This window comes from Clinocottus analis, unplaced genomic scaffold, assembly GCF_023055335.1.
Source record: "Clinocottus analis isolate CAN_PGR_092001 unplaced genomic scaffold, fCliAna1.0.p SCAF_18, whole genome shotgun sequence".
Lineage (NCBI taxonomy): Eukaryota > Metazoa > Chordata > Actinopteri > Perciformes > Cottidae > Clinocottus > Clinocottus analis.
Window position 1 is genome coordinate 1,798,234 of NW_027175909.1, and position 26,182 is coordinate 1,824,415.

The 26,182-nt window shown below is 42.2% G+C and overlaps 1 protein-coding gene and 1 pseudogene across 1 annotated transcript in view; one reads left to right on the top strand and one right to left on the bottom strand.

Moving 5' to 3' along the window:
* Positions 1-26,182, bottom strand: part of pde1ca (phosphodiesterase 1C, calmodulin-dependent a) — a 63,719-nt gene that overhangs the window by 26,080 nt on the left and 11,457 nt on the right. The window contains exons 4-7 of the mRNA XM_068581750.1: positions 25,035-25,148; positions 10,356-10,538; positions 8,573-8,639; positions 1,644-1,760 (exon numbers count right to left, since the gene is read on the bottom strand). Coding sequence (XP_068437851.1) covers positions 1,644-1,760; positions 8,573-8,639; positions 10,356-10,538; positions 25,035-25,148 — 481 coding nt within the window. The remainder of the gene's footprint in view (positions 1-1,643; positions 1,761-8,572; positions 8,640-10,355; positions 10,539-25,034; positions 25,149-26,182) is intronic.
* Positions 7,087-8,230, top strand: LOC137789053 (uncharacterized; annotated as a pseudogene).

Genomic DNA, 26,182 nt, shown 5'->3' on the forward strand with positions numbered 1-26,182 from the left:
CCGTTTTCATTTTTCATTGCCGGATGTAGCTCAACCGGAAGCAAAACAATAGGCACGCCGTTTGCGCTTGGAAGGTAGGCTAACATTAGGGGTTGAAATGAATAAATATTGAGCGCGATACGGCAAAATGAATGATAAGACGTGGTTTCCTTGACAAGACTGAAGTGGTATGAGCTATTTGTCATTGTGAACTGAGCTATCATCGTAGCCTATCCAGTCTGAAATACCACTCCATGGACAAGCACACAGCTGATGCTAACTCTGCGCCCCCTCGTCAGAGCCAGACACGAATGAATGACTTTGGACAGAAACACATACTTATTGCAGCCAGAGCTAAATGGGTGCTACTGTGTGTAGGCCTGTTAACAGGCTGAAGAACAGCTTTTTCCCCAAAGCGGTTTCCTCCATCACCCCCACCCCCACCACCCCACCCAGCTCACACCAGATAGTCACTTTTGCACTTTAACACCACTGATGCCTGTGTTGTGTTTTATCTATTCTTTTTCATTTTTTATTTTTTTTAATGTCTCATTTTATATTAGGTCCTGTTTTTATACATGATTTTGATACATGTCATATATGTTTTCATCTGTTACTGCTGTCCTAACTTTTTGTTGCCAACTTACTTTTGTTGTATGTTTTTTCTACAATGACAATAAATATATCCTTATCCTTAATGTTGTGGAGGACGAGAATCTAGTCGATATAATACGCATCGCATCCAACGACAAGACCTACGAAGCCTGACCAGTATGTTCACAGCAATATTGCCAAAGCATCAAAACACATCAGAAAATCATAGAAATGTACAACTTATACAGATAACAAAATAAAAACAATAATAATAAAACAATAAGTAATTAAAATAATCTCTCTCTCTCGCCCTTTTTTACCTGAAATGTGCACTTTATAATTTTATTTTGTTTGGCAGTTGTTTTTCAATAAAATAAAACATTTGCATGAAGCAAGCATGTTAAGAGCATTAAAATGCAAAAAAAATTGCAATTAACTGACATAAATGCGATTAATCGCAATTAAATATTTTAATCGTTTGACAGCACTAATATATAAATAAATACATATATATTATTATTTCTTTGTATTTTTACAATATTATTTCTTTTTATTTATATTTATATTTTCTATTTGTTGTGTTGGTATTGTGGCTGTTTCTGGGATTTTTTGCCTTTTATCTGAGTCAGCGGATAACTCGTATCTTTCTAGAGTGATGTGTTTGTTGTTTGTACTCAGTGCCAACTCGTCAGTTACACTATGCCCAAGCAATATGAAACTTAATGTAATAGCATGTATATGATAACCTTGTTGGGACAGCCATGTTCACATTTTCCGTCTGAATTATTTGTAAAATCAATAAAAAAATATATTTAAAAAAAAAAAAAGAAATGTGGTGGACTAAAAGTATTGATAATAGCTGCCAAATGTATAGTAAAGAAGTATGCACTATTATTTTTACTTAAGTAAGTACAGATACATAAAAAAAAATAAAGAACAGTAATGAAGTAAAAATACTTTGTTACATTCCACCACTGGATGTCAAGGAGCACTGACTGTTAAGCGTTGGAAGTGAGAAGGAGTTGGTGCATACGCAATCACATATCAGCAATGGGCGTTTGTTGGCATACCTTGAAACGATTGATCAAGTCATATCTGGTGAATAGCTCATAGAAGACAAATTTCAGAGCGTGATCCCCACTGGCATCGTTCAGTGCAAACACATCAAAGGACCACATGTCCACATGCTAAAACAGAAAGATAGAAACACATTTTATAAGCAGATGATTGTCTACATACACTCATCTGTTAATTACACACTCATCTATTAATTACTAAGGTTTATTCTAAATAAATAAAATACACGTTACAATTTAGCCTAGATGTTTCATACCAATGTAGAACTGTGAACATTAAAGCAGTGAGGGTATTTTTTGTATTAATGTTACCTGCAAAAATTGATGGGTGTGTGTGTGTGTGTGTGTGTGTGTGTGTGTGTGTGTGTGTGTGTGTGTGTGTGTGTGTGTGTGTGTGTGTGTGTGTGTGAGTGTGTGTGAGACTCCTCATTATTGCTTTTTCATTATTACAACATATTTAAGACAACAGACATGTACAAGGTTTTAAAAATGCAACAGATATAAAGAGTTGGGTCCAGTAATAGTCAAGAGTGTAGTTATTGTAGTACAAGAAAATGTATAGTGGCTGGGATCATTTTGTTCAAAAAGCCCTCCAGCAATGAGGCAGGAGTCATGTCATTGCCCAACACTACACCAGGCATCCTATTGGTTAGACAATTTTGACAAAAAAAAATCAGCAGGTGAGAAATCTATGGGCAAATGTTTCACAAGCACACAGAAGCAGTGGAATGTGAGGCTAAAGCTGGAGCACAGGAAATCTGTACAAGCAACAACATCTTTGTGCAAGCATATAGTTTGAGCAGAAATCCAGGCACAAGGGATAAGAGACAGAGCGTCACGAAACAAACTTTTCTGTCAGTTACCTTCCTGCAGTTGGAAGATGGAGGGAGGGCAGTATCTCTTTTTTAGTAGAGCCCTCATTATGTTGTTTATTTTAAGTAATGTTTAATAAGTTTTGCCCAGACTTAAGCACAATTATGCTAAACATGTGTACAAAACAAATTAAAAAAAATATCTGACTGAATTTTTATGTTTCTAGTACAAACTTTCCTAGTGGCGGCCGGCCAATAAAAGGCCATGGGGCTTGGCCCCACCTTGAGCCACAAAAAAATATATATATAATAATAATAATAACAAATCATACAAATTGTAAATATGGAAAATACCTAGTAATATTTGTAAAATATGATATCTGCGCAAAATACATGCTTTCCCCGCACGTCCTCTCTGTCTGTTTGGACGAGAATGCGCATATTTGGGCCAAATTGTTTTGGCCTAAGAGAGGCGGGTCTTCGAAGCAATTTAGCCGATAACTGATTAAAGATATAAATGAGTGACATACAATGATTTGGCCCAAAGGTGCACGTTCTCGTCTCTTGTGTGTTTTAAGAGGAGATGCTTTTATTTTGAGGCGGCACGGAAGTCAAAAAGGAAGTTGCATTGTGTGTGGACTGAATCTCAAACAGCTACGGAAAATATGGTCAACTTTGTATACAAATTAGAAACAATAACGGTATTTGCACTCCCCCGAAGAGGCACAAGATTAGTTAAAGTTGTAATAAATATGTATGTTTTAAGAAAATTAGCGTAAGGGCTGGCTCTATGTGTGTATGTTATTTACGCAAACGAAGAGTAAGCTAACATAATTATTGTTTTCGTGCCTTTGTACACAGCTCTTCTGTTGGTTTTTGGAAAAATAATTATAATACAGTAGTGTATTTGTAAAAAATAATTACATTCCGTTTAGGCCAGCAAAGAAGGCCTAGCTGGCCCTGATGGACCACCACTGACATATATCAGTGACGGGCTTGCTAGGAGCGATTAGCTGTTAAACTCTACAGCTGGCGTAATGACAATTTTCACTGCCCGCCAATGATATATATATATATATATATATATATATATATATATATATATATATATATATATATATATATATATATATATTTTTATACATATATACATATACATATACATATATATATATATACATATGTATATATATATATATATATATATATACATATATATATATATATATATATATATATATATATATATATATATATATATATATATATATGGGCTGCAAGGTGGTGTAGTGGCTAGCACTGACGCCTCACAGCAAGAGGGTCTGTGGTTCGGATCCCGGGCGGGGCGGGGTTTGGATACTGGTCTGGCAGGTCCTTCTGTGTGGAGTTTGCATGTTCTCCCCATGGCATGGGTTCTCTCCGGGTTCTCCAGCTTCCTCCCACAGTCCAAAGACATGCTGCATAGGTTAATTGGACTCTAAATTGCCCGTAGATGTGAGCGTGAATGGTTGTTTGTCTCTATGTCTGCCCTGTGATGGACTGGCGACTTGTCCAGGGTGTACCCTGCCTTCGCCCCTTGACAGCTGGGATCGGCTCCAGCGCCCCGCAACCCTAATGAGGATAAGCGGTTAAGATAATGGATGGATGGATGGATGGATATATATATATATATATATATATATATATATATATATATGCGAGCAAGCTGCCTAGCTCTGCTGGTCAGCTGAGCATATCACCGCTACTCCTGCATGTCAACACAACAACCTGCACGGGCGAGCTGCCTGGCTCCGCCGGCTTACCAAAGCTCTCCAGCCTGTCAAAATTCATCCTCACCTCAAGATTGACTTATTGTTGAGGGATCGGGTGTTGAACAGAGCAAAGTCAAAGTCAATTGTATTATCAATTTTGTGCAATGTGCAGTGCAAACTTACAGAAGATCGAAAGTACCTTTCTCTTCTGTCCAACATATAGTGAATTGTGTAATAGTAATAATAATAATAATAATAATAAAGTGCAAAAAAACAGTTTATACATTTTTAAAAAAAGGACAACAAATAACATATAGACAACATAAATTAGGAACTATTAAGACTGTGAAGACTATGAAGGACTAAACTATAAATAAATGACTGTAACTCCTTAGCAGCATTCAGACATGAGAGTCTGAAGAGGACGGAGTTAGACGGTGGGGAGAGAGTTCAGCTTCCTGACAGCCTGGTGGATGAAGCTGTTGGACAGCCTGGTGGTGCGAGCTCGGAGGCTCCGGTATCTCCTACCAGATGGCAGGAGGCTGAAGAGACCGTGTGAGGAGTGGCAGGGGTCGCTCACAATCAAGGTCACCTTGCGGGTGAGGTGGGTGTTGTATATGTCCTGCAGGGGGGCGAGGGGGGGGGGGGGGGGAGTGAAGCACCGATGATCCTTCCAGCTGCATTCACGATGCGCTGCAGAGCTTTTCTGTTGTAGTCTGTGCAGCTTCTGCCCCACACAGTGATGCTGCTGGTCAGGATGCTCTCGATGGTGCCACGGTAGAAGGTGCACATGATGGATGGGGGGCTTCCTGCTTTCCTCAGCTTGTGGAGGAAGTAGAGGCGCCTCTGTGCCTTCTTTGCCAGCGATGTCGTGTTTGCTGTCCACGAGAGGTCCTCACTGATGTCCACTCCGAGGAATTTGGTGCTGCTGACCTGCTCAATGTCCACACTGTTGGCTCAATGTCCACACTGTTGATGGTCAGTGGTGGGTGTTGAGTGTGTGTGGCCTTTCCGGAAGTCAACGACAATCTCCTTGGTCTTGCTGCTGTTGAGCAGGAGGTTGTTGTTCCCGCACCACGTGGTCAGAAGGTTAACCTCCTTCCTGTAGAGGGTCTCGTCATCCTTGGTGATGAGACCTATCAGCGTTGTGTCGTCTGCGAACTCCACCATGTGGTTGGTGCTGTAGCTGGTTCTGCAGTCGTGAGTTAGCAAGGTGAAGAGCAGTGGACTGACCACACAGCCCTGTGGGGCCCAGGTGCTCAGTGTGATGCTGCTCGAGGAGTACCACTTGTGGCCTCTCACTGAGGAAGTCCAGCAGCCACTTACACAGCGAGGTGTTGAGCCCCAGCTGGTCAAGTTTGCAGATAAGCTGTTGTGGGATGATGGTATTGAATGCTGAACTAAAGACTATGAACAGCATTCTCACATATGAGTCTTTTTTGTCCAGGTGGGTGAGGGCTGGGTGGAGAGCGGAGCAGATTGCATCCTCTGTGGACCGTTTGGCCCGGTATTCAAACTGGAAAGGGTCCAGGGTGGGAGGGAGAATGGATTTGATATGCGACATGACTAGTCGTTCAAAGCACTTCATGATTATCGGGGTGAGTGCCACTGGACGATAGTCATTGAAGCAGGACGGAGTGGATTTCTTTGGCACAGGTATGACGGTGGTGGTCTTAAAGCATGACAGAACAACAGCTTGTCTCAGAGAAGTATTGAAGACATCCATGAAGACGTCCTTAAGCTCCTCTGCGCAGTCCCGCAACACACGCCTAGGGATGTTGTCTGGACCTGTTGCCTTGCGGGTGTTGATGGGGGGGAGAGTCCTCTTCACGCTGGCAGCAGATAGGCACAGAACCTGATAGGGGCCTCTTACTTAATGAATTCGTAACTGACAATAATCTGGACTTTCTGTGTTTAACCGAAACATGGAAAAATCAACAGGACTATTTTTCACTAAATCAAACCACACCCTCTGGATACTCTTCCATGGACAAGCCACGCCAGCATCGGCGAGGTGGTGAATTAGCCAAAATCTTTCGCAAAGACATTTCTACAAGCACAATAACCATCCCGGCTCCCTCCTCGTTTAAACAACTTGTTTTTAAACTGTCTGGTCCCAAACCCCTGGTTACTGCAGTCATCTACCGCCCCCCAAAACCTAACCCTGCTTTCCCCTCTGATTTGTCTGAATTCCTCACACAACTCTGTGCCATATCTCCATCAATTCTGCTACTCGGAGACTTCAACATACATGTCGACTCTCCTAACTCCGCAAGCTCCACCGAACTTCTGGACATCTTCAACTATTTCAACATCACCCAACATGTCGACTTTCCCACCCACAAAAAAGGGCACACTCTTGACCTCCGGCATTACCATCACCAATCTCGCCAGCATTGACCTCACCATCTCTGACCACCTGGACTCACCCTGGACATTGACATCCCCACCCCCCATGTTAACCTTCCGGAACACCAAGTCAATCAACCTCCTCTCGCTCTCCTCCTCCATGGCTACCATTGTCTCTGCCCTCATTTCCACTGCCTCCCCTGCTGCCCTGGTTAACTACTAAAATGATACTCTCCTCCTGTTTTGACCTCATCGCCCACAAAAAAATAAAAACTTGTCTCTTTCACTCACTCCGCCCCCTGGTATACTGACGAACTCCGCCACCTGAAAGTGCATTGCTGTCAACTAGAACACCTAGCAAAGAAAACCGGACTCATTGTACACCAAGATGCCTATAAACTCCACCAACAACTATACAAAGATGCCCTCTACACCACTCGCTCCTCCCACTACTCCTCTATCATCCAATCTGGCTCCAACAACCCCAAAACGCTTTTCTCCACCACCAGCAAACTCCTCAAGCCCATGGACACCATCTCCACCTCCTTCCCCACCAGCAAATGCAACTCATTTCTCTCCTTCTTCAATGACAAAATAATTTCTATATACAACCAGCTGGCGACCACCTCCACCCCAACAACCTCGCCCTCTAGCCCTCAACATGACCTTCCCTTACCCCCCAGCCACTCACTCTCATCATTCAGATCAATTACTGAAATGGACCTCTGCTCCATAGTCTTTAGCATGAAGACCTCCACCTGTGACTTTGACCCCACCACCTTTGACACCATCAACCACTCCATCCTTGGTCCCCTCCTCTTCATCATCTACATCCTTCCCCTTGGACAAATCATCCGCTGTCATGGTCTCAATTTCCACTGCTACGCCAATGAGACCCAACTCTACCTATCATCCAAAACCATCACCTCTGCCACCCACTCCACTCTCACCACCTGTCTCAATGAAATCAAATTATGGATGCAACAAAACTTTCTCAAACTCAACGCCAACAAATCTGAAATACTCATCATCGGACCTAACACCCTCACCCGCTCCGCCCAGACCTTTACTCTGAACATTGACAGCTCCATTGTCACCCCCTTCACCCAGGTCCGCAACCTCGGCATCATCTTTGACCCCAGCCTCTCTTTCCTCCCCCACGCCAACCACATCATCAAAACTGCCTGCTTTCACCTCAGGAACGTTGCACGCCTTCGACCCTTCCTGTCCTCTGGCACCACCGAAATTCTCATCCACGCCCTCATAACATCCTACTGCAACAGCAACCTCTATGGCTCACCCACCAAAATTCTCAATTAACTTCAATATGTCCAAAACTCTGCCGCCCGACTGCTCACCTCCACCCGTCGTTATGATCATATCACCCCGGTTCTTCACAACCTCCACTGGCTCCCTGTTAAGTACAGGATAGACTAAAAACTGCTACTCACATACCTTGCTGACCTCCTCCCCCTCCATGCCCCAACCCGTCATCAGGTCCGCCGGTACAACCACTCTAAAGACCATCAGGACTAAGGGGCGACAGGGCCTTCTCAGCTGCTGCACCCACCCTCTGGAAACCCTCCCCATTCTCATCCGTCAGGCTCCCACCCTAACATTGTTCAAACAAGCCCTCAAAACACACCTTTTCCAACTTGCTTTCACCTGATAAACCTCTGCACCTGCCCTCCGCTCTGCCCCATGCAGCCTCTTCTGTTTACTTCTCATTATTTCTTTATTACCTTTATTACCTGTGTGTGTGTGTATGTGTGTATGTCTATATATACTGAATTGTATTAGTAAGATGTCCTTATTATGTCAAAGTGTTGGAATAAATGTTAAATATTTAAGCAGTAATACTTGTTTGACACCTTTTTTGCATTGAATCATACTGGGATGTTTGCTGAAATTGATTAACTGGCCCTACTAAAAATAATTCCACCAGCCGCCACTGAGCTTAAAACCATACAAACACACATTAATACACACATTAATACACACACATTAATACCTTGAGCACAGTGATGACATCTTGGGGATAACTTAGACCGGCCATGTTGGAGCTTCGTCTGTACATCCTGTCACATTGATAACACACACAGACACATTCCACAACACAGTGTCAAAACAAGCTTGCGCACACTGAACTCGACACTGACCGGTATGGTCAGAATTACAACATCTTTCTGATCTGTTTTCTTCAAAGTGAAACACTTCAAAACATTGGTACTGGCGTACCGTTCTACGAACAGATCGGGCCCGATCTACATCCAACCTCAGCTCGTTCACTCCGGTCAGCTTCTGCCGATCGGCTTGTAACTTTCGTCACTGCAAACTAAACACTCAACGAAGTCATGACTGTTTGCTGTCCTGGCTCCGCAATGTTGGAATGAGCTCCCCATTGACATCAGGACAACAAAAGTGTCTACATTGCAAACTAAAAACACATCTTTTTCGACTACACCTTGAAGGAAGGTAACGCAATACTAGCACTTTAGAAGCACCTAAATGGCACTTACTGATAGCACTTTCTAGTTTGACTTTATTAAAGAAATTGTACTTTCCTGATTCTTGTTCTGAGTTTGTACTCACGGTTGAATGCACTTATTTTAAGTCGCTTTGGATGAAAGCGTCAGCTAAATGAAATGTTAATGTAACTTTCCACTACGTCAGTTGCTCAAACCGGGGAATAACGAGTCAAATGGGTATTGGAGTTTGTCAAATGCCTGTTCCGTTAAACGTAGACCCTATAGGGGTTCTCGGTCGGAATTAGTTGTCGCTGACCAAGCGTCACTATTTGACAAGTTGGAAGTTAGTGCTTTACTCCGTCTTCACAGCATTGGCAGCAGAAGCCTGAATTGAAGTCTAGATAAAGTCAGAGTGATTAGTCAGCTACTAAGAACACTCCAAATGAGTTTAGAAGCAAACCATACTTAGATCGTTTCATGAGGAAGTAGTGTTTGCGCTGCAGCCCAAAGTTTGCATTGTGAACCCAAAGCGCTCCATGTTCACTTTGCCATAGTATTTGCTCTCTCTCAGCTTGCCGTAAACGGATATGTACTGCATTGGGCTAAAAACAAGCGCTTAGTACAGCTTACTACTTTATTATATACATTTTGGAATCTATTAAAATGGTTTAACAAGTTGTGATTGGCTATGCGTATAAGCGTACGCCTCAAAACAATGCGAGCATGATGACAGGGAAATATGCCTGTTGACTACATTGGTCAACACAGTCTCACCCCAGCAAAATCTACATGTCTAACAAATGCAGGACTTTCATGCATGAGATCGGTGATCAAGACCAAGTGACCCAAAGTGTTGTTGAGTTACAGGAATAAAAATGTTTGACCTACAGAAATTCCAAGATGATTATTTCACAAATTGTTGAGGCCCCCCACATGCTCTCTATGAAGTTGTGCCTGCTACGTAGAACAGAGTCTTCAGCGTTTGACAAATATTACCAAAGTCATTGATAACAAAACCCTAACAACTGCATTAATTGCACAGACGGTGGATATCCTAAAACATCATAAATAAATAGTTTTGATTGCATTTCCCTATTGATGGCTAACTGAATTTGATCCGAAAAGACTGGGTGGAACTCTATCATATAATTTAAAAAAGCACTTTTAGGCTTTTAGGTCACTACCCTAAATCCTTAGGATATCATTGAGTAATTTACACTGTAGGAAAATGGGAAACCTTCAAACATTCAAGATCATGATTAAATCATTAGTAAGGGCCTACAATCCCAGATAATTTTAACATCAGGTACACCAGACTAGCCAAACCTCTCAACAAAGATGCCAGCCTGCACTGCATGGACAATGCTGCGGAAGCGTGGCTTGTCTTCGTTACGGCGCAACATCAGAACCCTCTGCCGAGTAAAAGTGGATGCCAGCCAGTCCCGAACCTCTGACGGCACAGAGTCTGAGCGGATGTCACCCAGCTCGTCCTCTGGATCGACCAGCCGCCTGCAGGGAGAGACACATTGACAAAAAACTAAAAGTCATGAACAAAGGATAATCTTATTTACTACTTAGCACCGTATATTTATTACACGTTCTATCCCTAGCCATTGACTGATGATTCAACTTTATTAGCAAAGTAGATGGTTCCTCATTATTCAATACAAAATATAAATACATAAAGCAATTCAAAGTATATACAAATATTTGTTCATTTGTCGAACATGGTTTGTAACGGGTCATATTTTCAACAGTTATGCCTGTAAATACTGACTGTGAATTTGGTCTTGTGTGATGTGTGAATAATGTGTCCTTAGCCCAGTGGTGGTTTGTGTAATAAACTAATAATCATAATCTTTATATTCTCACAATAATGAATAATAATGTAACATATCTTGTTCCAGTTTCCCTTGTGGTCTTGTGTCAAACATGAAAACATAAAATAAGATAAAAGGGGAAATTTTCAGGATTACAACAGCAGACGGGTAAAGTGCACACTAAAGACACATAGTAAAAATCTAAAAAGAAGTAATATAAATAATGTAAAAGGCCTGCAACCGTGTATTGTACAACAATGTTGGGTTGGAAATGGTCTGAGTTAAGCTACCAGTTAATGATAGCATTAAATGAAGCTTCATTACATTACATGAAGCTGCAATACTCTGAGTCTACCCCCATAAATGTAGCAAGCTGCTACAGCAATGTGGTAAAAGTAATTTACCTTAGCCATTAAATCATAAAAATATATTTTATAATATAAATATACACTGAAACGTAATATAATCCTGTCACAGAGATAACACGCACAGACACATTCCACAACACAGTGTCAAAACAAGCTTGCGCACACTGAACTCTACACTGACCGGTATGGTCAGAATTACATCTTTCTGATCTGTTTTCTTCAAAGTGAAACACTTCAAAACATTGGTACTGGCGTACCGTTCTACGAACAGATCGGGCCCGATCTACATCCAACCCCAGCTCGTTCACTCCGGTCAGCTTCTGCCGATCGGCTTGTAACTTTTGTCACTGCAAACTAAACACTCAACGAAGTCATGACTGTTTGCTGTCCTGGCTCCGCAATGTTGGAATGAGCTCCCCATTGACATCAGGACAACAGAAGTGTCTACACTAAACAAAGAAAAATGTGGCTTGTGTGTTATCTCAAAAGCTTTCTGATTCAGAAAACAGTAATGCTGCTGCTTGTGGCAGCGTTATTGCCCACTCCTGGAAGTACACATGGTAATGCTCTTTCAGGATGTTCGTGTTTTACTTTTAAAGGCAAAATGAGTAGAAAATTTCCAAAAAACGATGCCTCTCGCCCTTAGTCATCACTTCTAACTCTCTAGAAGTCTATAGCACTGTCTCTAAGGGCAGAGACCCTACCCTTTGATTGTATGCTCTGATGTTGTTGTGTTGAAGACGTTTCTGGGCGTCTCTGTCTTTTAAAATAGCTGGCCAGCAGCCGAACCCTAACCGTGGTCAGCGGGAAGGGTTTCTGATGTAGGATGACGTGCCAACATTCATTTGTGTGTGTATAAACTGCAACTAACATATACTATTACCAAAGTATTACCATCATCATTTAAGTTAAGTTATAATTCTTTTAGACCTAAGTGTTGCTTTTGACACCATAGATCACCGCCTTTTAATCGATCGCCTCAAAACCTGGGTTGATATCAAGGATGCTGCACTTTACTGGTTAGATTCGTACTTTTTAGAAAGAACCTACTCGGTCAACATCATGTAATCACTCGTCTTCCACAACTCCTATTACCTGTTACCCAATTTTATTTTCTATCTAGATGCTTCCACTTGGCTAAATCCTCCAACAACACAACCCACCTTTTTATTGCTATGCAGACGATACACAAATATACCTTCCACTGAGACCCACACAGCCTAGTTGCTCTCTTAAGATTGTCTCTCTGACATTAACTGTTGGATGGCACAACACTTTCTTTAGCTTATTGACTCAAAATTAGAAGTCATACTTTTCAGTTACCTAAATACTAACACCAGTCTTATTGAGTTAACTTATCCCCTGTCTTCTCATGTAAAGTCTGTTGGCTAAAACCTGGGAGTAATGTTTGATTCACACCTTTTGAATCAGCATTGAATCACAATTTCTCACTTGACAGCTGTAATTCCCTCCTTTCTGTCATAAACAAAAAAGTATATCTCCCGCCTCCAACTAGTTGACCAAAGCTAAATGGTTTTGCTATGTGGAATAAATATTGTTGACCATTAAATAAAGTTGTAACTACAATGGTTAGCTCATATAACACAAATGTTAAATGTTGGCTATCTTTATGTTAAATCAAAATGTTCCTAACCGTGACGTTTAATTTGCTTACATATTCTGTGGCAAATTCCTCTATTTACACCTAACCCTACACTGACCTCCTTGATGGTGCAATTTAGCACCATGTTTGTTTCTTTTCTTGTTAGGTTGTTTTGATTCATGCATTGATTTTAAAAACAAATCCATGATGCAAATAACTAATTCATGTTCAATTAATAATCTGTAACTTCCAGGTCTTGAATCACAGCGGCGTGAATGACAGTGTTTACATTTTTAAATATTCATATCTCTGCGATAATGTGGGACAGAACTACGTTTAAACTTTTAGAGCAGCTGTCCCCAACCTTTTTTTTCGCCACGGCCTGGTTTCATCCAAGACAATATTTTCACGGAACGGCCATCATGGTGTGGGCGATAAATATGACGTCATAAATATTTATGACATCATATTTATGACATCATATACATCACATTTCTGATTGCAAGTCATATGACTTAATGAATATGACGTAAGAAATATGATGTAAGAAATATGATACGATCGGCTTTCATAAAGTGCATAAAGACACAACTCACCATCACGCTGAATTAGTGGGGGCACTGAGCTTGTTTCTCTGCTACGAGCCGGTCCCATTTCAGGATGAAGGGAGACAAAGACACCCAACGTGTGTTGTTTATGTACAGTCTGCTGACTCTACTCCGTAACTTAAACCTTTATGTGCACTCTGTAACTTAATTAAAACCCGCTTCACAAAGATAGAATGTTGAAAATGGAAGGAGGTTTTCAAAGCTTTTTTGGTGATCTCAGTATACTCTGTTTTGATTTTAATATTTAACAATTTTTTTAATTTCATTTTTGGAGGTACGTCTGAGCAGTGGCGGTCCGTGACGTTGGCCATTAGGCCAGCTGTGATCGCAGTAAGAAAAAGTGTCACAGACCGACAATACAGTCCGCTCCACCACGCGGCTTCACCAGGACCATACAGGGCGAGGGGACTGATCGCTCCACATGATGAGAAAAAAAGAAAAAAAACGCTGTGAGCAAGGTGCACATCACGCGTGCCGCCTTACACTTTTATTGCGCCACGAGGTTTCAGAGACCCTCTGACTCCCGTGTGCGTTAGACTCCTTGGTCCATGTTTCAAGACGGGTCAAGTGGGTTGCCGACATCGCCGCAGACCCCTGACGCCCTTTACGTGGGCCGATCCCCGCCCTGGCAACGTAATGCGGCACTAAGGACAGTGCACCCCAGTCAACAGTGCTGGGAGCAGGGGACCGCGTCCCTCCCCGGCGAGGAGAGAAGTCCCACCAGGCACATAAACTACGACCCCGGGAAGCGGCGAGGTCCGGGCACGGGCTCTCTAAAGCATGCAACCGGAGCCGGCGTACCACCTTCAGGCCAAGCCTTTCCAAGCCGACCTAGAGCCGGTCGCGGCACTACAGTGGAGGAAATGCGCTCAATGGGGGGGCAGCACAGCAAGGGTAGAGCACAACCCGTCGGATCAATAAAAATGCATGTTGTCCAAATCTATCAACAAAACCGCCACACTGACCCTGCACAGTGCAGACGTGACATTGCAGCAAAGCTGCGCCGGCAGCAACCTCTCCCCGCGCCAAGGAGAGGCCGCGGGTAGAGGGTGCAGCAGTAACAACAGCGCTATGGCTAGTTTATGATTAAATTCAACTTCAAATGTAAAAAAACAGTAAGATAATCAGCATTTCACTCACATAAACCTCTGTGGGAAAGGGGTCATTAGTAAGTCCTGAGATTCTAGCTTCTCGGTTATGACAGGCCCCGTATTTATAAAATACTTTGTAATTCTTTTTAGGCCAGCAGAGAAGGCCTAGCTGGCCCTGACGGCCCGCCACTGCGTCTGAGGTTACGCATGGACAGATGTATCCGGTCATTTTTCAAAATAAAACATTTTTCCGCTTTTTTAAATTTCTTTATTCATTCTTTCTCTGTGGCCAGGTACCAAGAGACCCATGGACCGTGGTTGGGGACCGCTGTTCTAGAACACATATGTCAAGCTCAAGGCCCGGAGGCCAAACCGGGTCTGTGGTGAAATAATCTTTAGCCCACAGGATAATATTTAATAACTATTGGAGCTGGCCCGCAGGTATATTGCACTCACCACTAATACTACAAATCCCACAATGCACTGCGAGTGCGTTGCCACGTGAAGACCTGCCAGAGTGAGCCCTTACACCACCTGCTCATCAGCAGCTTCATAAAGTCACTGGTGGCCAACATTCAGCTATCCCACTTCCCCAAAAAAGTCTAAACGAAAGGTGGACTTGAAAACAGAGGTTTTCAAGGAAGGTGGGAGGCAGAGTATATGTTCGCAGATATAAAGGGTAAACCTGTTTGTCTTCTTTGTGGAACCCTCTGTAAGAAGACACTATGAAGCGTATCACCACAACAGGTACAAGCATCTTGACATGAAACAGGGGCTCCAGAAGGTAGAAGAGTTGAACAGAAGTCTGGGGTCACAGCAGGCTATGTTCACAAAAAACAAATCACAAAGTGAGACTGCTATAAAGGCTAGTTTTATTGTGGCAGTAAATGTCACTAAATCAGCCCGGCTCATTACCGAGGTAGAATTAGTCAAAAACTGTATGATGAAAGTTCGTGACGTTGTGTGCCCAGATAAAAGGCAAGCGTTTTCAAATGTGAGCCTGAGCAGAAACGCAGTTGGTGATCATGTACGTGAGCTTCCCACCAATCTACAACAACAGCTGGTGGGAAAGGGAAAATATTTCATTGCATACTCCCTTGCTGTGGATGACAGCAGCGACACTTCTGATAAAGCCCATCTGGCAATTTTCATTCGTGGAGTCGACTTAAGTCTGTGCATAACAGAGGAACTTTTGGGATTTAGATCACTGCATGGCACGACTACGGGAAAATATCTCTTTGAAGAGGTATCCAGTGTAAATGAAATGGGGCTGCCTTTGGATGAACTTGTGGGACTGACAAGAGGAGTGCCTGCAATGTGCGGTCAAAGAATGGATTGGTGGGCAGGATCCAGGAAAAGATGCGAGTGGAAAACGGCGCAGGTGACCTGACAGCTTATCACTGTAATATATACAGCAGGAATTGTTGTGTGGGAAAGCCATGTAAATGGAACATGTAATGATCACCATAATGGCTAAGCCAAGGAAAAGTGCTGAAAAGATGTTTCGAGATCTATTAGTTCATGGAAAGCAAAGAGAAAAACACAACAGAGCTATAGGATAAAAAGTTGCGGTGTGACGTGGTGTTTCTGTGTGACATGACGAGCAATCTCAGTATGCTCAACCTGCAGCTTCATGGGCTTGAGCTATGTGATCATAGACATGTAAGCTGCAGTGAAGGCTTTTAAAACCAAGCTGCGCCTGTGGGAGTCGCAGATGCTGCAAGAAAACTTGAGCCATTTTCCATGCTGCCAACTTTAAAAGAACAGGTTTCTACCGCCTTGTTCCCAAGTGCACAATTTTCTGAAAAACTCAGCATAATTTGTGTCAACTTCATACAGCGATTTGCCAACTATGAAGCCAAAAAAAGCAGGTTTGAATTGCTCAGCAATCCATTTGCAGCCAACGTGAAAAGTGCACCAACCAACCTCCAAATGGAGCTGATTGAACTCCAATGTAGTGACACACTCAAGGCAAAGTATTACTGTGGACGATGCCTGGTTTCCACGTTTCATCACCGATACAATGCCCTAGCCGCATACCCAAGCTGCTCAAATAGGGGCATAGATGTGTCGAGTGACGCGGTGGCGAAAGGTCTCGTCAGACAAAATCCTTCACTGTGATTTGTCAAGTCGTACATGTCTGTCGACATTTTGTGATGAAAACAACCAATGAACGCTCAATAAATCTCAAAGGACCTACTTGCCCACCTGAGGTTTATAAGCATGCTGCACTTTTCCGTCTGAGAAGCTAGAGCATGGCGGTGGCGCAATTTACAACGGAGGAAGCAGTGCGGCAATTTTGGCAAGTAGCGACAAGGACACAGGAGCGTCAGAGTCTAAAGGCTTCGACAAATACACTACATGTATTATAATTATTGTTCCCTATCTGCTCATTTACTCATTGCACAGCTCCTGTCTTCCTCTGTCGCTCTGCCTTCTCCCTGCGACGCAGTTGGTTTTATCCAATCAGATTTTTTCCTCCTTTGTATCTATGGAAGCAAAGCAGTTTAAGCAGGGAGGAGTGGACGTTGTGGTTGATTGTCATGGACTTCAACAATCAGATCTTTAGTTTGACAAGCTAGGTGTATTCTTTAACATGCAGCGCCTGCAAAATGGCGTGGACATATATGATTGGTCTGTTGCCCAGCGTGACTATTAATTAACCCTCTGTAGTCGGGGGTCATTTTCTCGATTTTACATAATTTCTTAAATTCAATTTTTAAAGACATTTGCATATGATAGATACCCATGTGTTTTACATCTAAAATTGCATAACAATCTCAGCTCTCTATATAATGAGGCACCATTTTACAGAGATAATATCTCTCTAAAGCTGAAAAATGTAATCTTGATTTTGGAAAATCTTCATGTCTCTTGTGAAAACATAACTTTACTCAGGAGGTCGAACTGTTTTGGTGCTTAAAATTAGTTTACCAAAGGTCTTAGGTTCACAAAAGCAGTGAAATATATGAATACAATGTACATGTAAATTAATGTCTAAAACTTTAGAGTACAAATGTGGTCACACCTTTCACAAAAATTATAAATTGGGATTAAGAAATTGCTTCATTCTACAGATGACGTGTCATGGGTTGTGTGCAAATTTTAAAAAATTAAACTTTTTTTTTAAATAAAAATATGAATTTATTATACATAAAAATATATTTTTTTAAATCACAGATTCAAACCAATTACAATATAGCTTTCTTTACTGGCCATGAATGTTATGCCATGCTGCAAAGCAGTTTCATGGAGAGCCTTGAAGAGCTTGTCCGGGTCTTCCAAGACAGCGTAGGTGCAAGTGGCTGTGGTGGAGCTTGGGGTGCACGCACGTCATCTTTCTCAACCTGGCTGGAGCCTGTAGTCGTCGGGGAGTACGCGTCCTCTTTGCTGGTCAGATGGCTGTGGTGAAGTGGCAGGCAGAGACAGACTCTGAAGCTGCTGCAGCTGTGACTCCTCTCTGTAAAATAAATGAATACTAGTCAGAAAGATGACTGTGATCGTAGCGTCAGCAGCAGCATAGCATGCATGTCATGCTCCTTGTAAACAGTACTAAGAACACTGAACTGCGCGACATGCTAACGTTGCTAAGCTAACAGCAGTCAGTCTTTACAAACACATTAAAACATTACTCAGATCACTGAAAGAAAGATGACCGCATGCTCTTTGTAAACAGTAGTTAAGATCGCCCGGTGCCGTCTTATGGACGGTAAAAATCAAAGTTGATGGCGATATAGTTACAATCACTTACCCATCTTCAAATGGATCCCTTTTGTTGCAATCAGATCTATCAGCTGCTATCAGATCAGCAAAAGAGCTTCCTCTGTGGTAAACTTATTCGACGACATTATATATATATATATATATATATATATATATATATATATGTGTGTGTGTGTGTGTGTGTGTGTGTGTGTGTGTGTGTGTGTATATATATATATATATATATATATATATATATATATATATATATATATATATATATACATACATATATATATATATATATATATATATATATATATATATATATATATATGTATATGTATAGCAAACGTAGCCAACACGGTGCCTGCAGGCACCTTGTCGCCCGCAGGGACCTCGCGAGTTGGCCACGAGATGTGTTCTAAAACAATAAATGTTAAAAAAAAAAAAAAAAATCATCAAAAAAATCAATAAATTATCAACCGACCATGGTCGCGTTAAAACTCTGCTCTGTATGCAATCAGCGGAGTTCCGTCCCAAACACGGGTGCGCACAGAGCACACGCACGGACACGGCGCGCACACAGGTGAGCACACACACACGGGCGCGCACACAGTGGACAGAGAGAGTGAGCGTCGAAAAATATGTTGCGTGCTTTTCAATGGGATTTGCTGCTTTAAGCTAAAACTATTTTAAGCTAACCGCTATCAGTTTTGAAGCCTAACAGTTCAAGTACATGCGGGTCAAGACAACAGGCTGCAGCCTGGAGCTCCATAAACGACGTTTCTGACTATATCGAGAGTCTCTTGGCGCAAGAGGAAATGCTGATTTTAAAAGTTTACAGTACGCCGTTAACAGGCTGCTGCGCATGCGCGACTCACCGATTCTTGGCATTTTGCCCAAAAGCCGATCTCTGTGAGGTCTTTCTGCTGTTGCGTCTTTCATCAGAAAACAAACCTCAGCTCATTAAGCATGAATTGAGAGTATGTATCAAATCTACAACCCAGTTTTAAAAAGATGTGTAGAGGAAAGCAGCTCACTAAGCCACTGATGCAACCGGATGCTCACACATCTGCACTTATTCTGTTTTGTTTTGCAAAAAAAATAGCTTATTGTTTACGACACTAAGCTATTTAGTAGTAACTAAATATTAGTTATTTCTTTTTGTGTATATCTGTTATCCCTGTTCCTGTTATTATTTATTTAATTTTATTTGTATGTTTAGTTTAGTTTATTTCATTTGATGTCTAAGTGTGGGATGCTGCTACTATGACAAAAAAAAGTTCTCCTTGGAGATCAATAAAGTACTTTTCATTCATTCATTGTTGTGGAAATTGTTAATAATTATTGTGAGGAATAATTAACATTGATATGTGATCAGACAGTTCACATATAATATAATTAAAAGGTGATCTGTGCAACTTTGTTGTTCGGGAAGTTTGTATCAAACAAGTCGCCCTTCGGATTATTTTGTACCTCAAAGTAGCTCTCGGTTCCAAAAAGGTTGGTGACCGCTGATCTATATATATATATATATATATATATATATATATATATATATATATATATATATATATATATATATATATATTCAATAAAACAAATAAAAAAAGATATACATATTTAAAAAGTGTCAATGTTGTAAAGTGCGTCGACGGACTCCGAAGGGTTTGCGCTGTGATTGGTCAGTGGGGCAGTACCAAAGAAGCTACTAGAAACTTTTAGCTTTTACCTTTTAGCTCAGGCTGAAGCCTGACAAACGGACTTGCTAGTGGATTTACTGGTGACGCTTTTCGCACAGAGGGTTATTGGCATCTGGGCCTCGTTCCCTGTACGTGGTTCAACTAAGTCAATCAAATATCCTGTTTTCCAGCTTAAATTATCCCCTGATGATTGACGTCAGGCTAACTCGGTTGATTAAAGGCTGATCCGCTCTCAAATAGTCTCGTTAATCCAAATCAGACGAGTCCTAGATCTTGACTCTAAGACTCCTCCTCTGACGGTAAGCGTATTGCATCACGTCTAACACCACTGTGTGTGTGTTGGACGATAACGTAGTTGTCTCAGCTCCAGCTTAACCAAGCTAATTGTGTGATATTTTCCAGTACAAGCAGCTGATTATCCATTGCACATATTGCATATCTAAACACTCGACTCTGTTTTCCTTTAGCAACTCGCTACTTAACTCCAACTGTCCTATTTGTCACATTGTTTATTGTGCTAACGCTAGCTACCTTACTTGGCTTAGCTGTTAGCCATGTCTTCCTCCTCTCCATTTCCTAACGTAATTCACGTCGGTGGTAATGACTTCACCACACGGAGGTCAGTAAAATCAATGTGGAAAAGTTGGCAGCTCTGCAAACCCATAACAGAGATTTAACACTACCAGAGCCACCAACTCTCACGCTTTCGCCATTTGACACACGCCTTTTCATGTTTTCACACGCTCACACGCCACACAACCAATATCTCACGCCAAAAAAAAAAGTCTTGGGCGCCTTCGTTCCTTTTCAAACCCCCCGACGATAGATGGCGCTGAAGAGCGCATCTGTAAACCTATTCGCTGCATAGACATCCTTTTTACCCCAAACAGACAGTCGCGGGACTGTGTCTGCAACTGTGTCCGCAACTGGGGGACCGCCGGCAGAGAGGAGCAGAGAGACGGAGGTATCGGCCCTCCCGACACACAGCTGTTCGCTGCGGCGTATTTCTCGTCGTCTCGATGCCAGAAAAAAAAGTCAGGTCAAAAGACTTCAACATTTTCAAAACCTTTGCAGGCATGTGACCTCTTGCTAGAAGAAATCTCTTGCACCTAAAGAATCCAGATGACATATTCATGTACCAACTCAGGACAGTGGGAGTGGCCAGCTTATCCAGTGAACTTTCACTAAACCTGCTTCGGACCAGGTTAGGGGATTTCAATGTGTTGCTATGGTGATTAATCTAAACTGGCTTTGTGGAATTGAAAAGCCTGATCTATGTCATCTTATTCTGGAAATTATCCAGCTATATCAGTAAACCACGTACGTAGTACAGGGCCCAGGTTTTACAACAGAGGGGCTCTGCTCAAGCAGATGCACCGATACACACCAAGCAAGGCCCTGTGGAATATCGTTTCATCCATACACAAGCAGTGGCGACTGGCCCATAGAGGGCAACAGGGCATGTCCCCACCCACCTTGAGCCACCAAAAAAACAAGAGATTGTAAAGATTATAATAATATTAATTATAAAAAATATAATTATATTATATTGTTGGACTGTTGTTGGACTTCTGTGCTATCCACGGTTTGGCCATCACAAACACCATGTTCGAGCATAAGGTGGTTCATAAGTGTACTTGGTACCAGAGCACCTTAGGCCAAAGATTAATGATCGACTTTGTAATCGTATCATCTAATAGGCACTTGGACACTCGGGTGAAGAGAGGAGCAGAGCTGTCAACTGATCACCACCTGGTGGTGAGTTGGATCAGATGGCGGGGGAGACGGCAGGAAAGACCGGGCAAGCCCAAACGTGTTGTGAGGGTGAATTGGGAACGTCTGGCTGAAGATCCTGTCCGGAAGGTCTTCAACTCCCCCCCTGAGGGAGGTTGGGGACATGGAATCCGAGTGGACCTTGTTCAAAGCCTCTATTGTGGACTCCTGGACGCCTCCCATTAGAGGTTTTCCAGGCACGTCCAACTGGGAAGAGGCCCCGGGGAAGACCCAGGACACGCTGGAGGGATTATATCTCCTGGCTGGGAGCTCCTGGGAACGCCTCGGGGTCCCGCGGAATGAGTTGGAAAATGTTGCGGGTGAGAGGGAAGCCTGGGTCGGTCTGCTGGGTGTGCTGCCACCGCGACCCGACCCCGGATAAGCGGCGGAAAATCGATGGATGGATAATTATATTAATACATTATACAAATTGTCACTATTTGTGTTGTTGAGCTATGGAATATACCCAGTAATATAGATCGATTCTGCCCAAAGAAGATGGGTCTACTACGCAGTTTAGCCAATCACCGATTAAAGAAATAAACGAGTGATGTACAATTCATCCAATCAGCGCCGTAAAAAAGACTTCCGGTGGGGCTATTCTTATCTTGCCCCAGAGTGCGTTCCCGTGTCTCTGTTCTTGTCAGGGCTCACGTCTCGTTCACATCTCGCGTGATCTCGCGGCTTCTCTTCTTTCGCAGCGATATTTTAACGAGACAACAATGGAGTGCAACTCTTGCAAGAAGATTCAACCCAACGAGATAAAATATCTCCTCCAAGACCCGTTTGAGAGAATAACTTGGGCGGAGGAGACTTCAGCTGAAACAACTGGTCCCAGATCAGCCGCCTGAACTCAGCATAAAACAACAGACCGAGGACGGACCGCTGCTACATTGATGGTAACAGTAATGGACAAGAGCATTTTTTCTAGTACATCCGCATCCAGAATGCAACCGCTGACACCGTCGCTACAGCGCTCATGGAGAGGCTGAGCAGCATTCTCCTAAACGGGCAAACAGACAAACTTATCACCCAAGCTTAAAACGGGGGCATGCATTCGGCGCACTATGTGTCCACTGCTTCGTGCATCAGCTGTTCATGCAGCATGCATCCCCAAATGTGGACGTGCTATTCAACCAGCTGCAGAAGAGATACATCAACCCTGTCTTCATTAAAGGACTTGTCCAGAGGTTCACAGACAGCATTCAAAAACATCACGTAAGTGTTTTACCTGCATACGGTTTCCCGTAAGATGAGATGCTTTTATTTTCAAGGCGGCTCGCAATGTGCACTGTTTGTATGTTAAAAACTACAGAAAATGTTTTTGTATACACATTATAAACAGTAATGGTACACTCCGCGGAAGAGGCACAAGGTCAGTTAAAGTTGGTAGACACGATCGCCCATCTGTGAGCTTCAGCATGCCCTGTCTCTTTATGTGCACGTCTTTCTCTGTGTGCGTGTGTGCGTTGTGTGGGTGTGTAGTGTGTGTGTACGCGCGCTATTAATGCAAACTAATAGTAAGCAAACATAGTTAGTGTTTTACTGCCTTTGTAATAAGATTTCCTTATAATGTCGAAGTGTTGGAATAAATATGAAATATTTAACTGCAAAGTAGTACCTTTTTTGCATTGATTCATACCAGGATGTTTGCTGAAATTAATTGTCTAGCCCTACCCAAAAAAAAATCCACCAGCCGCAACTGTACACAAGTCATATCTTAGTTTTTTGGTTGGGAAATGCAATGTGGTTGATATCTTGCTGAGGCTTTTTCTGCCAAAAAGGAAATCTTCCATTTTGTTTAATTTATGTATTTGTTCGTTTTCTCTTTGTCGCTTGTGTTGGTTTTGTTGTGTTCATTGCCTTTATAGGATAGTCTTTTTTTTACTTTTGTTTTCTTAAATGTTTATCTGTATTGACGTTATGTATTTCTACGGTTTGCTCCTCTGTAGAGCACTAAACGTCGTTTTTAAGGTGCTATATAAATAAAGTTATTATTGTGCTGCAAATAGAAGACTTCATCTATTCTTTAATTGACAGCTAAAAGTTTGAAGATTTTCCACAGAACAGTGGGCGAAAGTATGTAATAAACAATCATGAGAGGCTTAATTAAGCAATAAGGTCCGATAGGCAGTACTGTACCGTTCAATAATGTACTGTTCAAGGGTGGCAACCCTTGAGTACTGCTCAAGGGTTGCCACCCTTGAACAGTACATTATTGAACGATACAGTACTGCCTTGAGTACCTTATTGCTTTTATAATACGGTTACCAGCGACATTATAAACAGTATTAGTAAGCTGCCTTTCAACCCAACATAGTTGTAGACACTAAAAGTTGTGTATCGCATTTCAGTAGCGTAGAGAAAATAGTCCCGTATGTGTTTGGCGTTGCATAGCAACGCCAAACACATACGGGACGCGCATACGGGGCTTTAAAACTGACTACCTGGCCGGTTGAAAGCAGAGTGGAAGATGAGACCCAGCCACCGATGAAAATAAGTGCTCTTGCTGCTTCTGTCCGTCTTTTCCCCCGTTATTTCCCCCCTCCATGATGTTTAAAGAACTTGCCTCACGTCGGAAAATTGCCGACGGTGATTATCTTTCACTGGAAATCATCACTATTTTGTGATCAAACCCCTTTCGTTCCTCATCTTCGTTTCCTGTTTTACGCGCTCGCTCCCCACTAATTAGTCTGCTCTCAGAGCGCTAACGAGACTCTAAGAGCGTTAACTAGTCTCTCAGAGCATTAACTAGTCTCTCAGAGACTAGTACAGTGTGACTGTACAGCAGGGACAGGGACCACAAACACATTATTCGCCGTTGACATTCTCATCGAAAGTCATTCCCCCCAAAATGTCAAAGTTTACACGAAACATGTGTAAGCGATTATAGTGTGTACGTAAACAACTATGGCTTTTTTTTATGGAGGGCAAACGAAATAGAGGTGGATTTGTTCAAGTGAAAAGGGAGACAAGAATAAAGTGGTTGCTGTCTTATCTTACCTAACGGAGCACCGTGTTGTTATTTTATTATTATAAAAGTATAGGCGCAAGAGAAACCCCCACTTCACATGTTTGGTAAATGTCAAGCTTGAAATGACAACTAACGGTCGCGCAATTTAAATCTACCTGTTATTTTGAGTGTGCACTGATATGGAGCGCTGGTTAATGTAAACAGGCTGTACAGTACTTTATTGTCTGAATAAACTACCCCAGTGACTCACTCTCAACCAATCAGAATGCTTGATTTGATCAACCCGTATTATAAGCAGCATTTAAGAACAGAATTTTAAAACCCCTTCTTGAAAGCAGAACTGAGTGGGAATTTCCTTGCCTGGTTTCTTCAATGTAAAGTGATTCTAGAACTGAGGCAGCATATTCCAGGTTTTTCTTCAAGTCCACCACAGATGCCTCCCCCTTCTCCAGCTGCTTTACAAGACAGCGCAACCTGCAACACAGCGTCACACCAGTATCAGTATCATCATTTCATTTAAACAATCTCAAATGCTTGATTTCAAGCATTTGGCAACATTGACATGATGTCTTTAACCTATATTATAAATATATTAACTCATCTTGTATAGAATATCTCTCATCATAATGTATTGGGCCATCGCATATACTGCTGAAAACACTGTCCTGTCTTATGAAGAGGAGACAAAAAATAGTCACGTATCAGCTACATTGAGGACCATTGAAACCAGAACTATGCACACCTTGAATACTGTCTGTGGCTAATGTGGTGTTTCCCCTATGATTACAAGGTAGCAGGTTTGACACTTGTCCTTATGTAAGTCTTCCAATTTAAAACGCATATATTTTGCTACGTTAACACTACGGACTTTTGCTATGTTAACACTACGGAGAAGGATGGATCTGTTTTTTCTGGGACTTTTCTTTTTTTATGTATCCGTTGAGCAAAGGCGGGACTCTGTGAATCTTGATTAGCCACCTGCAGGGAGGCTGCCGGACAGCAATTTTAATTTCCAGTGTCCCAACATCACCTCAAACTAAGATGAATTCCCTTTGAAAGATTTCCACTGGGCAAAAAAAAAAACTTTTTTTGTTTTGTTGAAGCCTCAGTCAAGGTGCCAGAACAGAGTGTAAAAAGAGACGCGGGTTGCCAACCCCTGGATAAAACGTCATGAAAGTTGATTTCCATTGTCAGGAAAGTTGGTTATCCATTGTCTGCAGAGAATGAGTTCCAATGACTTTGACCTTGTCACTGGCAAATCCAATAGGATATGCCATGACATTGTTAAAATGTAAATGTTAGCATGCTAACATGCTAAACTGAGTTGGTGAACATGGTAAATAACCACATGTTAGCATTGTCATTGTGAGCATTCAGGCATTCCTCTCAAAGTACTGCTGTATTGCTGGCATGGCGGTAGCTCTGTTGTTTCACAATCACTTTCATCGAACCGCAGATCTTTTGATTGAAGACAAGCTCCAATGAACGACCACTTTGTGTGTGTGTGT